The sequence below is a fragment of the Ambystoma mexicanum genome, chromosome 2p, assembly GCF_040938575.1.
Source record: "Ambystoma mexicanum isolate Mex_15411 chromosome 2p, UKY_AmexF1_1, whole genome shotgun sequence".
Taxonomy (NCBI): domain Eukaryota; kingdom Metazoa; phylum Chordata; class Amphibia; order Caudata; family Ambystomatidae; genus Ambystoma; species Ambystoma mexicanum.
Window position 1 is genome coordinate 718,250,851 of NC_090923.1, and position 21,888 is coordinate 718,272,738.

Below are 21,888 nucleotides of genomic sequence, written 5' to 3' on the forward strand. Positions count from 1 at the left end.
GTACGACTCCTCCATCTATAGCGTCAAGGCGGTCTGACCTTAGGATGGTGTAGTTAAGTGAGACAGCGAGCGCAATGGTAGGACCTGAAGCTGGATGTAACCAATATTCTGTAACAGCTAGGAGGTCGAGCTGATGTTCTATTATCAGGTTGTGGGTATCAATTACATGTGCTCCTAGAGAGCGAGTATTGATCAGGGTGCATTTAAGGCCATTATATTGATCGGCTCGAGGTGAGGTGGGATCAGGTTGGGGAGATGGAGGTATTCTGCTCACAGGATGTGGCGGTGGTGGATTGCGGGCTGAGTGTGATCATTTTAGTGCTTTAAAGGATGGAGTGAGCGGTAGAGGTGTCACAGTGCTTTGGACAGAGGATAGCACAAGGGAGGTGGGAGGATGCATTGGGAAAGAGCGCATGCTTAATCTGGTAAGTCTGTGCAATCCTAAAAAGGGGACTGAGGTGGGGAGTGAATCCGATGAGGAGGCAAATATTCTTGCTCTGCGGTGAGTGCAGCGATTCATCCCTAGGCAGGCCTTGGTGATTCCACAGTAATGTGGGCCCGGGTGGATGCATTGGGTGTGTATCAGCACAGGGATAGTTCTCGCCATTGTTGGGTAGAGATCGGAGTCTGTCTGTGTGCTTGTGGTAGTAATGTTTAGGTGGTTTATCTCGAGTGCCTCTATTAGAGGTGTTATTTGGTGCGAGGACACTATGCAGAGAGCAGGTAGTGTCAGGGGTGACGACAGTTGTCCTAATTGGAGGATCATGTTGGCGATTGCTGAAAAAGAAAGTGTTTCTAGAGTGGAAGATAGAGTTCACAAACATTTTAACTGTGTGTTTGCTATCAGCGCCGAATAATGTTGGATGGGTCGGGTCAAAAACATGGATGTCCACAAATGGGCGAACTCACTTCTGGGCATCTTCCCACAATGTGGCATACAATCAGTAGCAGATACCCCTTCTCTTCACAGTACAGTCACAGTATCACCTGCCAACACCAACTCTTTGCTTCCATAGACAAAGGGCTAAGAAATTAGCCGATATACCTTGGTTCTCCTGATTCTGTCACAGCTGTTGGTTTAAGACTCAAGCCAAACTCACCTTTCTTCTTTGCATTTCTCATTAAAGATTTCATTAGTGAAAGCTTTGACTTGCATTGTCGACAGGCCCTGAAAGAAGACTGAATGGGAAGTGACGGGTCAAGAAAGTGTCAGTTTCATAGGCTGTGTGCACTGAAAGAAGAATGGCACTTTTGATATCATTGTGCATTGGCCCCAAGGGACAATGTAGAGTATCTCTTCCCCAACCACTTAGTCTCAGCAGCCAACTGCATAAACCTTATGATATATTAGGACATTCATTGGGTCCTGCTGGACATCACGAAGGGCCTCTTCAGTGGCTAACTCCTGATCTGACCGGCAAAACATCTGACAAAATATCCAGGAGACCCATCGGATTATCAGGCATCCCACCTTAATTCAGTTTCTGTCAATGGCCTGATGAATTAAAGTATACTGAACTACACAAGACTCAAAGAACTCCTTTTCTCAAGATTTCCACCCGCTGTGCTTGGGACTTTAGCTCAGTGTTCAGGTCCCATAACACCCGGTACAGGTCATGAAAGGGGGCTACCAAGCGTAAGGATCAGGAGGTGAATCAGTCTCTGTGGCTAATGGATTGCTCGATTGCTCTTTCATGTTTGCAAAAGTGGATGCAGTGCCCTTGTTTTGTCCACTGACAACTGTTGACTGCTGTTTAACTGCTAGCCATGTCCCGGATCAAATTTGGCAATTACATATTCTCTAAACTATGGTAGGACTCCATTGTCACACCTGTGCTGGATACAACGTTTTTTTTTTATTTGAAAGCCCTGTTACACCTCTGACACTTTGTTATGAGCTCCGGTGGTTCAGTAACTCTAAGAAGTAAAAGCATTTTCTGACTGGAAAGCCCAACTAAGCAACCTGACAGGATCCTTTCCAATTTGTTCATGCTCTGCTCCCAACCTCTAAACCCGTCCGCAAGAGACCAGAATGGAGTCCTCCATTACAATTTTACTAAAGAAACTGATCATTTTCCACTACCTCAACTTCATAGGAGACCTTTTTATCCATTTTTTAATGTTTCTTGAATACTTGTTTCTCTTGCCTTCATGAATCTCCTCTTATTCTTGCGCTGAAGCCAACCGTCCACCCTCCTCTCACCCCGATGTCTGTTTCTCAAGGTTTCCCTCTATTAGTTGCCTTCCTGAGTTTGTTCGAAGAAAGTCATTGGAGGGTCTGTTTGTTGTTATGTTTGGATATATTTCTATACTTTTAGAGCACACCAATGCCACTAGTGGCCTCTTGGCTCCAGGGATCAGAAGTCTATTCAGTCAACCAATGGAAATCCTAAGCAATTCCAGAATCAAAATGTTGGATCAGGAGATATTTCCTAAAGCTATGAAAGCATAGGATGTATCTGTGGGAATTGAGTTCCAGAGACAGAGGGGGAATCTGGGGAGACTGCTAACTAAGAAACCTGCCGCCAGCCTTGATCATCTTACCCATAGGTCTCTTAGGTGTCATCAATTTAGGTCAGGTGGGTGATCTAAGGAACCTGTGTGGAACATATAGCTTCAGTCTCCTGTTGATAAAGAGTGGACCGACTCTGTAATAAGGTTTGTTGAAGAGCACACAGGATCTTAAATTTCACCTTTGCTTGTGCCAACAGCTAGTGTTGCATTTGTAATATGGGGTAATATGCTCCCTTCTGTCCATCCATGCCTTCTACAAGCACTATTACCTGGACTCTGACATGCATGCTGACTCTAACAATGGGACAGGCACCTTTTTAAAACCTCATTGGATGAGTAATGGACTTTTTAAAATCACTCTTGACAGTTCTCTGTGTACATGCTAGTGAATATAGGATGCATACAGAGACCTGATGCAGGCAAGTGACCTTCTGCTCTTACGTTTATACTGTCTATTCTTCTGGATCTGACAAAGAGTCTACCAAGGTGACTTAATGGGAAGTGACGGGTCAAGAAAGGGTCAGTTTCATAGGCTGTGTGCACTGCGGACGGATAGTTGTCACGTGTTGATACAACTGAAAGTATTCACTGAAAAATAAAACTGAACATTATTCAGCCATGCATGCCAAACAATATGAGATGACAATGCACATTATTCAACCATGCATGCCAATCAATGGAAGATGACAATGCACATTATTCAGCCATGCATGCCAATCAATGGAAGATGACAATGCACATTATTCAGCCATGCATGCCAATCAATGGAAGATGACAATGCGGTAGAAACATTCTTGAGGGACAAGTTGGACACACAGAGAGTGAGAGTTGATTTTGTGAAGGAAATCCTGAACAGCAAAGTAAATATGAAGTAAATATAGTACATTACAGTTCTTTTGTTTTACAAAAATCACCATGTAGTATAGAAGCCGGTTCTGATAGGGCAGGTCTGGCTAATGAACTGGAGACCCTGAGTTGGCTTGTTAGATTCAGGGCAGGTGGCCTTTGTCATCTGTGCTCCATACCAAGGCAAGGAGCTAAAAGTACAGCACAGAGAGGAAATCAAAAGAAAGAGCCAAGAAGAAGAGTAAACAATCCAGAATTATGAGTTACTTCAGTTTCTCACCTCACATTTTTTCAGCTCTTCCTTGGCATCAGCATACAAAACTTGTGAGGACTTTGTAAGATTGATTATTGCCTCTGCACCCTGTAGCCAGTCCTGGTACCTTGAAAAGCAGTCTACAAATTTTGCCCACAGTTGCCAGGCATACTCCATCCTGAGAGAAACAAGAGCAGAAGAATCACAGTGGAGCTTGAATATGTGGTCAGTGATAAGGTGGAAGGCATGGCTCAATGGGTATTGTGCTAAACATATGAAATTATAGATGGATAGCTATCAGCTACCGGGATATAGTTCGCCAAAGGGCTCTGAGTTAAATGAGGGAAAAACTCAAGTTGCCTATCATGTTCTGAAGTTGAGTTCTGCATAGCTCCCATGCGTCCATTTACCATCCCCTGCCCTGTTCCCTTGGACCATGATTTAAGATGCAGAGGTGGAAAGGGGTGGCATGAGGGAACTATGCAAAACAAAAAAAGCCAATTTCCATTCACCTTCCTCCACCGCAAATCAAAAATGAACAAGAAAAAGTACCTGCGAGAGGATATTCTGTGCTGTCACAACAGTTGATGATGAATTACAAACCATCTGCCATGACCTCACAGAGGGAGGATACAGCATTTAGAAACGGAAATAGTTGCCAACGAGTAAGCCATACACATCAAAGTAGCACAGTGTGGCTATAGAAAGATGGAAGCACTTGCACAATGGAGCCAGAAATGAAAGTGGCAATCGTGAGATGGACACAGGGGTAAGAGAATACATGTGTAGGCATATGAGAGGGATCACAGACTAGTAAACGAGTAATGCAAGGTTTGGATATCATGAGCAAACACAGGACGCGAAATTAACGAAGAAAAGGCCCATGTGTGACATTTATAAAAATAAAGAATGAAACCAGCAAAAACGAAGATGGATATTTAACGATGGAAAGTGAATGACGAGCTGCCAACTATAAAAGGGAAGGGGAGATATAAATACAACAGGTTCTGCTTATCGCATCTTGAAAAGGTAAGCATAGCAGGTATCAAGATTTACATAGTGCAGTCATATGTGTGCCCCATTTTGGTGTGCAATCTTATTTAGTCACCCTCCAAAAAGTAGTACTACCTAAGTCTTTCAGGTTGGGGGTAAGGCCTCTGTCGTTCATATGACAACCTCCCTCAACCTCAGGATGTGAGACCTATGTGTTGAGCTTCGGGACAGCAAGCTCTTATGTTAATCATCCTTTAAAGAGGACAGCTCCTGTTCACTATCAGATGGTGCTCTATCTTAGTCAAAAGGAAGGTCTCGCTGGTTGTATGCTTACTCTGGATGAACACATCTGCTCCATCCATCCTGGGAGGAAGTGCCTCTATTCCTGTCCAAACTCTACATCTATCTCTCCAGCCCTGAAATCTCTCCACAGGCTCCTGCTGGCTGTACGGATCAAGTTCAAGACCCCCTGCATTGTCCACAAGGCTTACTGGGGTCAGGGCCCGCACGACATCCAACTCTCTCTTCCTAAACATCTTCCTTCTCGAGCCCTTCACTCAGCTACCTCTAGCTCTCTGATGGTCAGACGCTTCTTCAAGCAGAGAGTGGGGGGTAGATCTCTCTCCTCTGCAGGGGCCTCTTTCTGCCTTCTTTTTCGTTTCTGCTTTCTCTCTTTCCCTCCCTTGCTTACCCATCTGTCTTCTGCACTGACTGGTCACCTGGCTACCTTCTGAACCCTATGGGCACCAGACTTCTCCATGAACTGCAAGCACCTGCACTGCCTCTGGGCCTCTGCGCACTTAGGGCCTGTATCTGCTACTCTACTGTCCCCCCCTTGCACTACCCAGAGGTGGCTCTCCCGGCTGCACTTACTCAGAGCAATCGCTGCCCTGACCGCACTTGCCCCTTCGCTCCCACTGGCACTTCTACTCTCCGTCTCCCCCCTGCACTTGTACGATCTGAATGACACAAGGCCTAGTAAGATTGTTGTTCCATCCCTTACGCCTCCCTACCTTGTCTTGTCACTCCTAGAAACACTTGGGTACAGGCGTGTTGTAAATAACTCATCATATCATATGATACATCTGTACATCATCTCTTCCATTCTCCCTCAAGAAACAGGGACCCACCTATTCTGTCCACCTTGAGGATGGGGCATAATCTTTCCTATTTACTATGAAGAGGGGATACATATGTTCTGTACACTCTTAGAAGAGATGCATCCTACTACTGACCATAAATATATGTCCTCAGTATCCGTAGAGACAGATGAGTCTATTGTAAACCCTACTTATGGGTTCCATTCATTCATCTGCCCATTTCACCATTAGGAGTGGACGATAATTGTAATATCCAGCTGCAGAAGGGAACACCATCTCTTCTATCCACTCTTAGGGAAGGATACTCTCTGCCCTATCCACCCTCGGAAGGGGGAACCATCCATTAGCCTAGAATTTAGATACCCTCTGCCCTATACACCATCAATGCAGGATATCCATCCTTAGGCGATAGGCCACTTTATTTGATTTAGACAAGTGGTGAATCGCAGGTATGTCAGCTATGCAGGGTCTAGTTTCCTTAATATGTTCTTTGAGTCATCTGCCCCATGCCTCTTTGGCAGGGATGGGCAAGTGCAATTTTCCCTTTACTAATTTGCAACACTGGAGAAGTTGGAAGCAAGAAGGATAACCTTCTCATATGTCAGACATCCAAAATTCCAATTTGTTTTCGAAACAACACTAATGGCATCTCCCTACCATGGGACAAGGGCTAAAACCACACCCCTTTGGACTACCCAGTGTGGAAAACATGAAGACTGATTTTAACATTTTAGCAGCAAATTCTTCCTTCTAAGCAGCATAACAAAGCAGAGAGTTTGCCCAAAATGATGAAATGAAGCTGGACACAAATTCAATAAAGATTTCATAAGCCCTGATGAAGAGCGCAGAGGTCGAACACAGAATGGCAACATGATTTGAAAACTTAACAAATATATTAAGTAAAATGATCTAGACAATACTAATTCTTATACACTAAGAGGTTGGCACAATCAAGACTCCAGATGCTCTTTCATTCTTTACAACACATTCTGAAACGGATTGAGATGTGACTTAATCTAGTGTGGTGAGCAACACCTCATACACTTGTATTTATATGTGTATTTGAATGTATTGAATGTATATAGTGCTTTCGCTAAATGGCGGTACCTAGCGCTGGAGACTCTATTAGCTCATCTCTAAATGTCAATGTCACAGTATATTTGAGACTTCACAAGTCTTGACTTACTCTCGGAGCTCAGTGCCGGGGAGTTTTGAACAGTGTGCAGTTTTGGAGAACACAAATTCAATTTCTGGGCCTCTGTTAGTACTGTAATTTGGGAATGCTTGCAAATCGTTGGATCGTAGGATCGTAGGATGTTATAATGTGCCACATAAAAGCACCATATAAAAACATGATATGATATGGCATTTATAACACGCCGGTACACAAGTGTTTCTAGGCGCGACAAGACAAGGAGGCGGAAACAAAGGGAGGACAAAAACAACAATCTTACTAGGCCCTGTGTCATTCAGATCGTGCAAGAGCAGGGAAGGGGGGGAGCGGCGAAGTGCAGAGGGTGAGGGGGAGGGTGGAGAAGGGTGTTATTACTAATTTATTGTTACATCATGTTCCTTCATACAGTGTGCCAAAATCATCAAACCCTAAAATGACAACTCAGTGATAAATAGGCAAAAAAGAAGAAAGTGACGGTACAAAGGCGTTCCGCGCGCACTCACTTGATGCGCTTTTCCAGAGACGCTGTGCAGATGTTGCACCCAACGGCCTCGAGCAGCTTCTGAGATGGCCCTTCACGGTCAATGAGTGCCTGCCCCTCCTTGGGCGAGTATTCATGGCTGGCCACCATAGTGAAGTGATCTGTCTGCATGTCCACCTCTGGACAGTCTCTCTGCAGTTAGAAGAAAAAGAGAGAGATTGAGCAAGGGATAGAGAGGGTGAGAGATAGAAAGCCTGGTGAAAAGGGAGGGGGAGAGAAGGAGAACTAGATTTACATACAACAAATGAAAGCTGCTGTCACATTCTGTAGCCTGCACCAGAGACTCCTTCAATCAAACAGCACACCTTTAAAAATCCAACAACTTAGCTTTCACAGAATTCGGTTTTAACATTCCAACCACCTGTTGCATATGACTATCTATCTCTGCTCAATATCCTGCTAACACGGACAGTGCCACCATACATGACCCCAATCCCATATTGCTCCACACTGTCTCCAGCACTGCTCCGACAAAGAGGATTTCATCTTATGCAACCGGTCTGGCATGTAGTGCTACTGCGTTAACAGTTTTAACCAAAATTCCTGCAATTGTATAGAGCGAGAATATTTAGGTATGTCCTTCCACATCCCTTCCCATTCTTTGTCCGTGACCGGCTCCCCCAAAGTTAGCTGCCACCTGGATGTATAATTCAAGGGGATGTTAGGAGAGGACCCATTCAATATTTTGTATAAATTCGAAATTAAAGCCCTATTACCAGGATTAGTAGTAACACATTTCTCAAAAGGAGTCAGTTCCCTAACTGCAGCGTACCTGAGTGCGGGGGCCAGTATCCAATGCCGTCCCTGATAATATTGATAATACTCTCTATCGCCCAATTCAAAATCAAGCCTCCACTGATCAAATGTTTTGAGAGCCTTGCCCTTGAATAAATCCTGGATTTTATTGCATCCAGCCTGCTTTCATTTCGAGAATGCCCCAAGGGCACAGCCCGGAGCAAATTCGAGATTTGAAAATATCAGAGTAAGGGAAGAGGGGAATGTCGTCAATCCAGGGAGTTTCTTTTTCACACATGTCTAATCTCAGGAAATGCAATAACACTACAAGTAATATAAACAAAAAATGTTTTTAATAATAGTTTTGCCCTTGGTTGAGTTCTTCCAGGGAGAACAGAATTTTGTTTCCATTGACTGGGCAGAAGTGCTGAAGTTTTTACAATCAGACTTTAATTTGCAATTTTGCCCCCAACGCTTGCGTATTCTAGATATTTGTTGATTATCTAAAAGTGAAATAAAGTGAAATAAATGCCATGCAAGGACCCGGGGGGTGGAGGGGTTTGGTTGGGAGGGCAGAGGGGGAGGTTTTTTCTTTTGTGGTTGTATCGTTTGTTTTCTGTTTCTGTTTAAAATTGGAAATAATTTAATAAAAATAAATATTTTTTAAAAATCCTTTATGTTACATCGTTGTACTGGTCTCAAAGAATGTGCGGACAAACTCCTCTGCCGTTGGTTTATGACCCCGAACAGACTCCATGTTATAAATGCTTGTATCTGATGACACCTCCCTGATTCTGACTGGTCCAATTAACAATCCTTCACAGAGTTAATCATACCCGGGACCTGCTGTTTAGATGTGGACGGGCAGGGAACCCCAATTGTTTACGTTGCTCCGTTGCAATTGATACCTTCTATCATACCATTTGGCATTGCCTGATTCTGGATGGCAGTTCAGAGGCCATATCCCACACGTTGGACCAACCCATCCCAGATGATCCGAAACACGCTTTGATTGGAATGTTGTGGAAGACAGAAGATTGATGGTCAGATAGCACAGCGAGCTAAGCGCTCACCACTGATATCTCTGCACAGCCTGCTGTGGCAGGGTCGAATCCGCGTAGCTTTTCATTCTTCGGAGGTTGATAAATTGAGTACCACTCTGTGGGATAATAATGTTGTCTGTTATTTCAGCCCTCTGAGACCTTTGAGTGTGTAGCGCTATATAAGAAATACATCGTTATTATTCTCGTTATGAGAAACTATTCACAGCAAATGCTATGATTGCAGCCAAAAGTAATGTCGCCATGCTATAGGGAGCAAAGGAATAACCTAAGATCACCAAGTGTGACTGCATGTCTGTGGAGGAACAAATATATAGAGCCCGTGGATGCCCACATACATCTGCCAAGAAATGGAACAAATGGGGGGTCAGATGGATGCATCAGATTCTATGTCACTTTGTGTAATTTCTTGATATTGATGCAGTGTGTAAGCATTGATGTTGCTGAACGAATGTATGTCGCACCTTCTATTTGTTTGCTACCTGAGAAAAATTACTAAAAAAGATGTGGTGAAACATGTTTTCACAATTACACCTATCTTAAGACGTATGCACCCATGATTCCGAATGTGTAATTTCAAATAAGAAGCTATAACTTGAATACATGCTCTGTTGATCACTCTGCAGCTTTTGACCTTGTTGACGCGAGACGCCTAACGTACAAAATGAAAGATCAATGACTCAGACCTTAACTTTTGTCTATTAATATATCCCTCCATGCTGAGGCCAGGACCTAGATGTGTACTGGAGGGTATGGAGTCAGCAGAAACCCTGTACGCGATCGTCTCAAATAGTACTGTGTTGTGGCGCCATCTTCTCTTAAACCATATGTAGCATAAATATAACTCAGGCCCTTGGTAATCAATTATTTCCTGTCATGAATATAGGGTGATCAGCTCCGTGTTTCATTTATGCAGATGACATTGTATGTATCTTGCAAACTCTGATTGAGATCCATGGAACACACTGCATTGAATGAAGGTTATTAATTAATATCAATAAACAAAATAAAAAACTTTGTAAGTGGTGTGAATAGAGATAGGGCCTTCACGGAACACCCGTGAGGACTTGCTTTCAAATCTCGATTCCAACTCTCCTTCCGTTCTTATCCTCCTGGATCTTTCCTCTGCCTTAAACATGGTTAATCATTCCACCATGGCCAATCGGCTCTGTGATACCGTTGGCATCACAGGCCTCGCAGTGGACCGGTTGTCCTCTTTCCTCTCCAACCAACCTTCCCAGGTTCAACTGGGCCCTTTTCTCACCCCATCACACTCTCTACCTGCAGCGTCACTCAATGCTCTATCTTCAATATTTACCTTGCCCCAGTGGCGTCACTAGAGGAGGTGCGGATTGCACCGGGTGACACCATTTCAGGGGGTGACACCATAACAAAATGGACGGGAGGGGGTTTGCTTTCTACACATTGTGCAAAATGCAGCGAGAGCTGAAGTGAAAGAGGAGGTGTGCAGGTCTGAGGTCTTTTCTTGCAGCCGGCACTGGAGCTGCACACTGAGCGTGGCTTGGCCGATCCCAGATCCCGCTTCTGGATGCCGAGCAACATTTGGCATCATTTGGCTGGGATTGAATGAAGCGCCGCAGTCGCTGCCAATAAAGAGGAGAGCTCCCGACAGGGCGGCGCCTCATCTGTCACTGGAGCTACACTCCGAGCGTGCCCAGCTGAGCCCCGCTCCCGCTTCTGGATGCAGAGCATCATTTTTGCAACATGTTGAGAGCTCCAGACAGGGTGGTGTCTCATCTACCTTGCTTCTGTGTAAATACAGTGGCCCTGTGGCATTGCACCCCGACCCCTCGTTCTTTAGCAGCAAGCCAGTCACCATTGCTAGTCAGCCGGATTGGGGCTCCAGCCTTTCCATCTCACCACTCTCAGACTCCCCAGATGCAGAAGCCACAACAGCAAATTCCAACCCCGATATCCCGCTTGTGCACAATGTTAAAATCAAAGTCGAAGACACTAGAGAATATAAAGGATATGGTGCAGAAAGTACAACCCAGGCGCTCAAACACGGGTGCAACTTTACCAATGAAGAATGCCACAACACAGCATGTCTGAACACAACACCCCAGAGATGGCTTCCAATGGCACTGAGTGAGAAACCACCTCTCTGCACACTCCGGCAACAAGCCAGGCTGCGCCCTGCACGTTGTAATGGCAGTACGAGAGGATCACGTGGGAGCTGCAGGGCACGCTCGAGAAACAGGGCATGCCGACTAGTAAGTAGTAACTTCAGTATAAACCAGTACAATGGCCAGTACCAGTTGTGCAACAAAACCTACATTTCAGGGGGGGTGACCCTTCAAATGTGCAAGGCGCTATCTTTAGAACCGGTGGGGGAGTTGCAGATATATCTGTGTGGGGGCATATGATCCAACTTCTTTACACCGGGTGACACCATGACAACATGGAGTAAGTCAGGAGGGGGTGACACCATTAGGTGCCATACCAGGTGACACCAACCCTAGTGACTCCACTGACTTGCCCCTCTAGCCCACCTCATCTCCTCCGTCTCTCCTCACTTACAGTGTTATGTAGATGACATGCAACTCTCCTTCAATCTTCCCTATACAGCCTCCTCTACCTTCTTCCTCATCCCTGGCTGCCTGACTGCTATTCAGGCATGGTCTGCTGCCAACGATCTCTGCCATATTGACAGTAAGGCTGAGATCCTTCTCATTGGGACCTCAGCTCCATCCTTCCCTCTGGCCGCCCTCTATGGGTCCCCTCCCCTTACTCTCTTGTGAGGCAAACAGCCTTGGTGTCATCTTTGACTCCTCCCTCTCCTTCTCTCCTCACATCACAGACCTTGCCAGGAAGGCCCACTATCAGCTGCACCCCCTCAGAGGCATTCTCCCTTTTCTCAGCCTCCCTCAGAAACTCAATGGGCCTCTTAAGAGTGTGCCGGTCCGGAAACAACCAGCACCGTTATTAATGGTGCTGGTGCTTCCGTGGTCCCCAATCCCATGGAGTCCTGTGGAACTCCATGGGAATGGGGACTTACAGAATTACCGCCGCCTGACTTTCCGTCCACTGGAGTCGGAATACTCTGGTGTTACCGGGAAGTCAGGCGCCAGTAAAGTTTGAAAGTCCGGTGGCAACCTGCCAGTTTACCGGCATGGTTACCACTGGGTTTGTGATGAGGACCAATGTCTTCAGAGCTCTGGTTCTCTCTAGGCTGGAATACTGCAACAACCTCTTCCTCAATCTTCCTTTATCCTCCCTTCACCCCCTGCAACTAATCCAGAATAGGACTGCAACACTTATCCTTGGTCTCAAGCCCGTAACTGCATCTCTCCAACCCGTAAACCCTTCTACTGACTCCCGGTTGCTGCTAGGATCAAGTTCAAGGCCCTCTACATCATCCACAAGGCTTTCTGGGGCCTAGAACCCCACTACATTCAACTCCCTTTCCCTAAATACCTCCCTGTTAGAGCCCTTTAGTCTTCTAGATCCAACTCTTTGCTGATCCGACACTTCTCTAAGCAAAGAGTGGGGGTAGATCTCTCTCCTCTGCAGGATCCTGCCTCTGTAATGGTCTCCCTGCCCCTCTCGGACTTGAGTCGGATCTCCTTAAGTTCATGAAGCTCCTCAAGACCCTCCTTTTCTCTTCTTCCTTCCCTCTTCCCCTCCCCTCATAACACCCCCCGCTGCTTCAGTGACTGGGTGCCTGGTTCCCCCTGTGTTCTACTGGGCACCAGGCCCCCCTCGTCCAGTCCACCCCCTACTTAGCATATGGACCCTCCCTCTGCACCCCATGCAATCTCTGGGACTTGCCCTCCTGGTCTCCACTTACCACTCGCCTATCCCCTGCCTGCCCTCTTCCCCCTCCTCCAGCTCCCCCTTTTCACTTGCACTCTCTCCTCTTTACCCTGCACTTCCCTTCCCACCCTAGCACTTTGAATTTCGTGCACACTTGCACTTCCCCGCCCCCTCTCCTTCGCACTTCCTCTTACTGCACTTGTACAATCTGAATGTCACAAGGCCTAGTAGGACCGTTATTGTTATCTCCCCCCCCCCTTTTTTGGCCTGTGGTGCCTTGATACACCATTTGTTGTATAGGCACCTTACAAATATTTAATAAATAAATACATTCCAAGATAATTCAGTGGTAATTCTACCAGATTGTCACCAAAATCAGTTACTGTTACCGCCACTTGGTCCTGTGGGTTTATCATGGGATTAAAAGTGGTGGCAATGCTTTGTTAGTCCACATTTTAGGAGTCCATAGGACTCCATGAGGTTTTTGGCGGTATTACTGCGAGCAGTAATTCTGCTGTGGTTTTTCCACCTATTTGTGGCTTTAATGTTGAGGATTTACCTTCAGCATGATGCTAGAGGTAAATCCTCCACTTCAATACCAAACATTTTGCGGGAATGGAATTACCACCACTGTTTTATCGATCATCCAAACTTGGAATGAGGCCCATAGTGTCTTGGTAAACAACTCAGTGGCTAATGTTGTGGATAAGTAGAGGAGCAGGTGGACACCTTCTCCCTGATCTTCCCCCTTAGCACTATCCTATTGGAATGACAGACAACGAGTTGCAATTGGGAATCTGTGCATGGATCCTTGTAATATTCCTGTACCACTTCGAGTATATGAGAGACGATATACACTGAGGCAACCATTTAGAGTGTACCCACAAGCTTACATAGTAGAGGAAAGCTAACAAGAAGGATGTCCTTTGCTGAGCTGTTGAAATGCAGCCATGAACAGATGGATGTATGTTAAAACAAAGTCGGACGACAATAAAAGAATGTCTTAAAGAGGATATAAGAACCTACGCTGAAACGATTTGAAAATACTTAAGGATGACGATGTAACTGAAGAACTAAGGGAAACATGTACCCAGTGATAGAGTAATCATGAACACGAAGAAGAATGAAGTGACTCACGGGTCAATAACTGTGGATATGCTGTAACGCATGGTAGAAAGAATACATAGAAGCTTGCTTATAAGAGGTATATATTCATCTTTTAGGATGACCATTAGAACGAGATGGACAAAGGCTCATGTCAATCAACCCAGCTACCACAAAATACAAGCCCAGGATACTGAAGTGAAAAGCTGAAGAGTCTGTTTTTCCCTTGAAAAATAAAGGAGTACATTACCCTAAGGCCAAGGATGCTATTTAGAGAGATGAAGGCAAAGTACTAATGGAGTCTAACGAGCAGTCCATGTGCAAAGAACATATTTCTCAAGATTAGGAGGAACAAGAACATTTACAGATCCCAAGTATTGGACAATTAAAAGAGTATACAGTGTCTATGGGATAGAGTGAGCAAATCTCTAAATGCCAAGAGAAGCAACTGCACCCAGTATAATTGAATCAAATAGTCTTGAATACACCATCGAAATTGACAGATTAGTGGTCTTTTAACACGTGAGGTAGAGCTTGCAAATAAGGGCTATTCATTAGGGTTGAAACTAAGATAACTGTGTGCCTACACTCTCTTGAATGTTCCAGGACAGTGCACACCGGCAAGGTCAATCTTCAAATAGAGGACGCGGGCATGAGGTCTACTGATGAGAGGGTAGACTAATTGCGAAAACAAGGGAAGAACGGACATATCTTCAAGCACCTGGGTTTCGTTTCTATGTAAGTACTGCTAGCAAGCAAAATGCCCAAGATTGGATTTGGGTTGCCGAACAATCAGAAAAGCCTGCCATGCACTTTTTCATATAATGTTGCAAGTATTATTCCGCTGCCATATTCTCTGCTGTAATCAGTATTATACATATTTAGGTGTAGCTCAGGGTGTGTCCTACAGACAAGGGACCACCATTGGGAGACTAATATTCATGTATTCTATATGTAGACATGTTCCCCTAATCCAATCCCACCCCTCGATAGGTTATATAATATGCTATGTACAATGACATCATAGATGACGCATCTGGCATCATATAAACTAAGTATAATCAAGGAGACATTGTGATCCTGCATGAATCAATTTGATGAATGATGATTAACCCTGCTTTCCTTCAGTGAGATAAAAGCAGTATTTTACCATCTTCTTTGAGTCTGTGCGGGTATTTGGTCTGAGACATTTTATTGGTAATTCCATCTAGCACTAAGACGCTTCAAGGTGCTAGAGCACAGATACATACTTATATTGGGTCAAAAGATTAAATGGAAGGCAACATGGTCTAAATATTGGGTTGTGAGACACTGAATATAGAATGCATGCAGAGATATAATGAACTTGGTAATGCAACATCAGATACATTTGTCATTTGACCTTGAAGGAGAATTTAGAAAGGTAGGGCGCAAGTAGTACATTAATCATGCTGATGGAATGCAACCTTACCTAACTGAACTGGAGGGAGGTGAAAGGCGTCAATTATATTTATAAATATGCTTTGGGCAGATACAAGTTCAGTGTTTAAAAGGGAAATATGCATGTGGCTTAAAAGTAATGTAATAATTAATGGGAAGAAGATTCCAACCATTCCAACAGGAGTACTACTTGTACCATGAGTTCAAATGACACTTTATTGCAGGTCCTACTGGTACTACCCATTATACAGATACTACCCATTATACAGTGGAAAACATATTGGGCCTGATTCACAGAGCGTTTTCCTATGGAATTGCGCCATTATACAACGCTTCTGTGAATCAGGGCCATTGTATCTATCCACTGCATTAAAAATGCCACTGGACCTGTCCTGTTTGGAGCAGAGGGATTCAGTAACAAGTGGACTAATCGGAGGGAGTTTAAGAACAGGTTTTTTTATTATGGACTTCTCTTGTTAGAAACATATGGCTTAACATGTCAAAGTTGTATGTTCAGGTGAATTTGGAGTTCTTATATTTTTAGATTTTATACTGTGCTCCACGGCCATGTGTGTGTGTACTCCAGGTGCTCTGGTGGATTAGGTTAGTGGAGAGTGAAAGAAAATGCAAGTTAGCCTTGCTGTTGTTTTGATGCATGCAGATCAGAAGTACAACTCTGCATGCAGGTCTGTTTTTAGGGATTATGTGATGAGAGCATAGAGGTATGTGTGTCCAGAGGGGATCCTTGTGTCCCGCTAGCGATAGGATGCATTGCATGTGACTGTGATAAGTAAGTTGAGTGTAGGGATGTGGCGATCTGTTGTCTGTTGGGATGCATATTGTTTTATCGTAAGTGTTGACTCTTGGTGCATGGAGGTTAGTGGATGGTCTGTTGGGCAACTTGGAGCATCCATCGACTGTGGCCATGGCTACATCTGAGTAGGGAAGACCCTTGAATGACTTTCCATCATCACTTTATTTCGGCTATTTGATAGGCATAAAAGTACAAGCAAAAATAAAATGTACAAAATACAGAAATAGAATATATCAAAACTATTCACACCTTAATTATGGATCATATTCTACCAATGTCTAAGAGCCAAATATAAAAACTATAATACAGCCCATCCATGATACTACGAAGAAATCGTCAATAAAAACCAACATGGCAGGGTGACAGTGGGTGAAATTGGGTTCCTTCAAAGTAGGAATTAAATACTTCTTCCGTGGAATTTTATACAATGCAAATAAAAGGAGAAAATTAAAGCTTGTTTCATGGATAATTCTACGTACAGGACAACATCTTTTTACAGCCAGAAGAAGTCTCCTTCATTTAACATAGCAGCATTAACCAGTAAATGATTAAAACAAGGGCAAATAATTAAAATTCTACTTTTGGTGAAAGGAGATCGATTCAGGTATTCCTGAGCACCTATGGATTTAGATATTAATGCCAGACATCTGTTTGTTCATTTCATCATTTCGTTATATTCACAGTTTTCCGAAAATCACACCCTTATATCAAACTCTTTTTCCCATTTTAACTTTCTGGACAAGAGTTGCCGATAATAAAGTGCTTAATGTGCAATTTACATTTACCAATGATAATATTTTTTTGTACATGTTAAATCCATGGTAGAGAGGAAGCCTTATTCATAATCAATATATCTTTCAAAAACAATTGAGTTAAATGTGCATAATCATTTACTAAGGACTTCAAAAACATGAGTGCTGGAGCTGCAAGAAAACGATCTTCAAGAAAGTCAATGCCCACTTGTAAACAAACATTTGGTGCAAATTGTTGAATTCCCAAAACGTGTTTACAAAATATGTTTTGTTCCAATTGCAATGTATGTGCAATTTTAAAACCCCACACTGGGATCCATATAGTGCAATAGAACACGTTTACGATTTATATATTTTCAGCATTGGTTGACTGTTTGATTACAACAAGTGATTAGGCCACCTATCGCTTGGTTCATGATTGCTTGTTGTTGTCTAAATGATCAATAAATATTGAATAATTTCGAATTAAAGACCTAACCTAAATAGTCAGATCTGTCAACCTGAAGCATGAGATTACCCACAGTCATTAAAACTCTTGATGACCTTTTACATGTCTTTACTGTAAATGTCATACCTGATGATTTACTAGCATTTATCCTTCAACCCAATGTATTCATAGAGGAAGTATTTGTATCCAATAAAATATGCAAAGACATTAGAACACAATCATCAGCATAAGCTAGAACCAGCCAAATCCAGGAACGTCGGCATTGGTACTACAAAGAATCTTATACAAATCATTGGTAAAAAGATCAAACAAAGAATCAGGGCAAGAACACAACCTTGCCTTACTCCACGATTCACTCAGTGGGCTTCCGTTACCACACTCTCTATGATAGCGAACCACAGGTTTGTGTTTTCATGGAATTTTATCAGGAGTTTCAAAACACCACGAGGGATACCCATGGTTTTTAATCTGGACCATTACAACTTCTTGTTAACTAAATCAAAAGCTGTGGCTAAATCTATGAAAGCAACATGAAGTGGTTCTTTCTTAATAAAAAGAGATGTGGCCGTCATTGAATGTAGGTTTAAGCCCTGATGTTGATCTCCAACTCCTTTTTTTGAAGATAAGATTTCAATTTCATTTGCAGGGTCAATTATTCTACTTAAATAAGTTTAGCAAACATACTAAAAGAACTATCAATCAAAAGAAATTGGATGCACATTTTTTGACTCATTTTATCCTCTTTCTTTTACATGGGCTAAATGATTGCTTTAGTCCAAGAATGAAGAAAAATATGTTTGCTATCAATCACATTAAAAACACGTCTTAAAACCACTGCCCAGAATAAAATATGTACACAATAAAAATCAGAGGACACATTATCGCTCCTTAGAATCTTTTTGGTTTTGTGGAGATTATAACAGCCAATACTACTTATTCCTCAAACATAAAATCTAGAATTTATGATATCCTTATCCCAAAATTGCATTTCACTTTTTCCTCCACAAAGTTTGAGGAAGTGTGCATGCCATAGTCCAGGTAGAATAATATTAGCTGTGATTTGTGATTGATCACAGGTAGGGCTTTTGCAACAATATACCAGAAAAAGCGAGAGTACCAGAGGTCAGCATCCCTATTAAAATTATCCAAGGTCTCCTTGTGAAGCTCAGTTTACTTTGATGTGAAGAGTTTTTCCTAATGTCTTCGCTTCTCTATGACCTCCAGTCGAATCATATCTTCCTCTTTGAAAACAGTTAACAATTCCCCCTTTCCATGTTTATGCTTATCACCTAGACAAGATTATTTGGGTGCGTTATGTCTCATTTGATTGGTACTAACAGTATCACCAATATCTTTTAACATGGAGTCAAATCTAGCGATAATTACACGGTCCATATAATCATCATTTAAAAAGGACCAATTTTCCTCTATAACATGCTCTACCATGTTATGTTTAATTACAAAACTCCATGTTAATCTGCATCTAGGTACAATTGGGTTCCCTTCCAGAGCCAAGATAGATTTCACAAGTCTATCCGAATCACCTGGAATTGATACTGTAAGTGAGAGGCGTGCGTGGTCACTATCTGGCAACACTTTGATGGCCATACCGGACACCCAGGACCATTGTTCCAATGTTATTCATATATTATCAATAACTGATGAGCCTCTAGCACTAACAAAAGTCAAATATATCAGCTGACAGAAATAGGGATCCTCCTTATACCATCCGAAGGTTCCACTGACGCATCAGTGTAAACGATTTAAGACCTTCTGCGTCATGTCTATTATATTTTAAAGTAACTGAATGTAGGTGAGACATTCCATATTCTTCCTCAGCTAGAAGCCCTGAATCGTTTAGTGCACCTATTTTAGTGTTAAAATTACTGCATAGACATGATGGGATAGGGTCTATCAGTACACATTTTACATAATTCCTAATCTAAACATTTTAAAACATAACCATTTTTCTGCACCTGACCTCAGATAGCAATTAATTACTACAATACATCAATCATTACACATCACTATCTCAACCAGTAAAAATAGTAAGAATTTACATGGCAAATATAGGATTTAAAACTAGACGGGGAAGCCAATATACAAAGGCCACCTGGGTTTCTCCATTTAGGATTGGACACTGCTGGGTTGACAATAATCATAACACCTTGGACTAGGGCCATTTTTCTTGGGCATATACAACATTATAGGATTTTAACAATTCAATACAATCCTAATTTTCTAGTTTGGAATCCAAACTAGCTATATTCCATTAATAAATATCGAAGGTGGAACAGTTCTTGTTGTCAAACATGTTTGGCTTAGTAACTGTAGACTCACTTGTGGGGGCTGTTTATCCGAAGGAATCTGTTCTTCAGAAGGAATGTCAAATAAATCCACATCTTCCAAACCCTCAAGGGTATGGTAATGATTACTCTCAGTTACAGGGGCATAGAACCGATCATTTTACTCTCTCTCTAATGGCCTTAAAGACTATTTGTGAATAGAGGAAAACTGCTGTCAATATAATAGCCTAGTGGGATTGCATAAATCCCACCATTCACTTTCTCCATCGACACATTCGATTTCAACAGAGGTTACTGATGCCTGGATTAGCAAATGAAACAACAACACAGTCACCAGCTAATAGGTTTAGGAAAGTTCAGTTTCTTCTTAACCTCTGGCATTGCACTGGGCAAACCTCCGGGCCATTGTTCTTTGCTTGCCAAACCACTACAAAAGTGGAAGGTCCACTTGCAAATCAGGCTTGGTACCACCTCAAAAGGTGCAGTCTACCCGAACTGCTTGGTCACATCCCTTCTGCACAAGAACACAAACATCCCCAGACAAGTATCGGCCTCTTTTAGCGTCACCAGTGAGGAGTAACTTGGGTCTCTAGGCCCAGCAGGCACGGGACCCATGTCTAGGCATATCCGTCCCACTCAGGATGACTAAAGCAAAACAAAAGAGGTGATGGCTGGAAGGTTTTGATTTAACCTTAACCTCTGGCGTTGCTCTGGGCAACCCTCCAGACCATCGTTCTTCGCCTTCCAGGCCATTACAAAAGGGGAAAGACATATGCAAATCAGGCTTGGTCTCATCCCTTCTGCATGAGAGCACAAGCATCACCAGACATGTTTTGGCCTCTTTGAGTGTCATCAGTGAGGAGGAGCTTGGGTCTCTAGGCCCAGCAGCAGGCCCAAGCTTGCATTTATTAGGCCTTTATTGCTCAATATGCGCATTAAGGATCTATCACTCTTTGCCCTCCTTCTATCATTCATCTGGATATTCAGCTCAGGGTTAGATTTTTTTGGCTACACAATTAACACATTTCTTCATACACTATTCCTTCTGTGAGTCAATCATGGGGTCTGATTCGTTAGATATTGAACCCTCTTTATGATGAAGTCAACATCTTGTTGTTTGAGTATCTAATTCTACACCTCCACCCTCTCCTCTATTTTCCGATAATATGTTATTTGAACAACAATTTAAATTGCATTTGCATTTGGAATACAATTGTTCCATAGTATCCAGGCTTTCAGAGCTGGGCAACAACAATGAGATTATAAAATTGAGCGATTTAGTGATCGCAGTGGAGGGTGAGACAACCAATCAGGTGGCTGGAAGAGTGGGCGAGAATACACAATCCCCGCCTGCTGTTCCATCCACCCGAGACCCTTCCCTGGTGGCGTTTTTTTCCCTTCTAATGTGGGAAGGCAACAGAGAGCCTCTCCCTGTTGCCCCCTTCCCCCAAATCACCCGATTCTCCACACCAATTTGTCTGTGGCAAATGACAATGAAATAGAAAAGGGACTTGAGCTCCTTTTCAGATGGCGGCAGCCATTTAGGAACATGACCTGGTCCCCTTTCCATCGTAATGGCGGCAGCCATTTTATTTTATCCAAACGGGAGATGGGCTTGCGCTGAGCCGATCTCCCGTCAGAAAGAAAACTATTCGAAACCCCATCTTCCAGGTTAATTATTAGGCTTTAATTGGGCAGTTGCGCTGCCCTCTGGGATTATCTCCTTTCTGCAATCAACTGGATTATATATACTGTTACACCCTCTTTGGGCTCCTTACTTGCCTTTGAATAACATGTCTAGAGTTTATCATTATTATTATTGTTATTATTATTATTATTATTAATAATTATTTCCACACTTGCCAGATTATGGCAGGTAATTTAAAAATAACTGTTGCGTTACATTAGATTAACTAGTTGAGTAACTTAATTCGATTTCTGGGGTATCCACAAAGGCAGAAGCACTTGTAGGGATTTTCCTTGCTTGTGTATCATCACTTCCAAGGTCTGCTTTTGTAATCACTTCCAAGGTCTGCGTTTGTAACCGTGTC

General features: G+C 43.1%; 1 protein-coding gene across 3 annotated transcripts in view; it reads right to left on the reverse strand.

The window, feature by feature from the left end:
- Positions 1–21,888, reverse strand: part of LOC138566713 (nesprin-2-like) — a 279,861-nt gene that overhangs the window by 78,912 nt on the left and 179,061 nt on the right. For all 3 annotated transcript variants that reach the window (XM_069644309.1, XM_069644310.1, XM_069644308.1), the window contains exons 2-3: positions 7,384–7,553; positions 3,641–3,791 (exon numbers count right to left, since the gene is read on the reverse strand). In XM_069644309.1, the coding sequence (XP_069500410.1) occupies positions 3,641–3,791; positions 7,384–7,532 (300 nt within the window). In that variant the 5' untranslated portion in view covers positions 7,533–7,553. The remainder of the gene's footprint in view (positions 1–3,640; positions 3,792–7,383; positions 7,554–21,888) is intronic.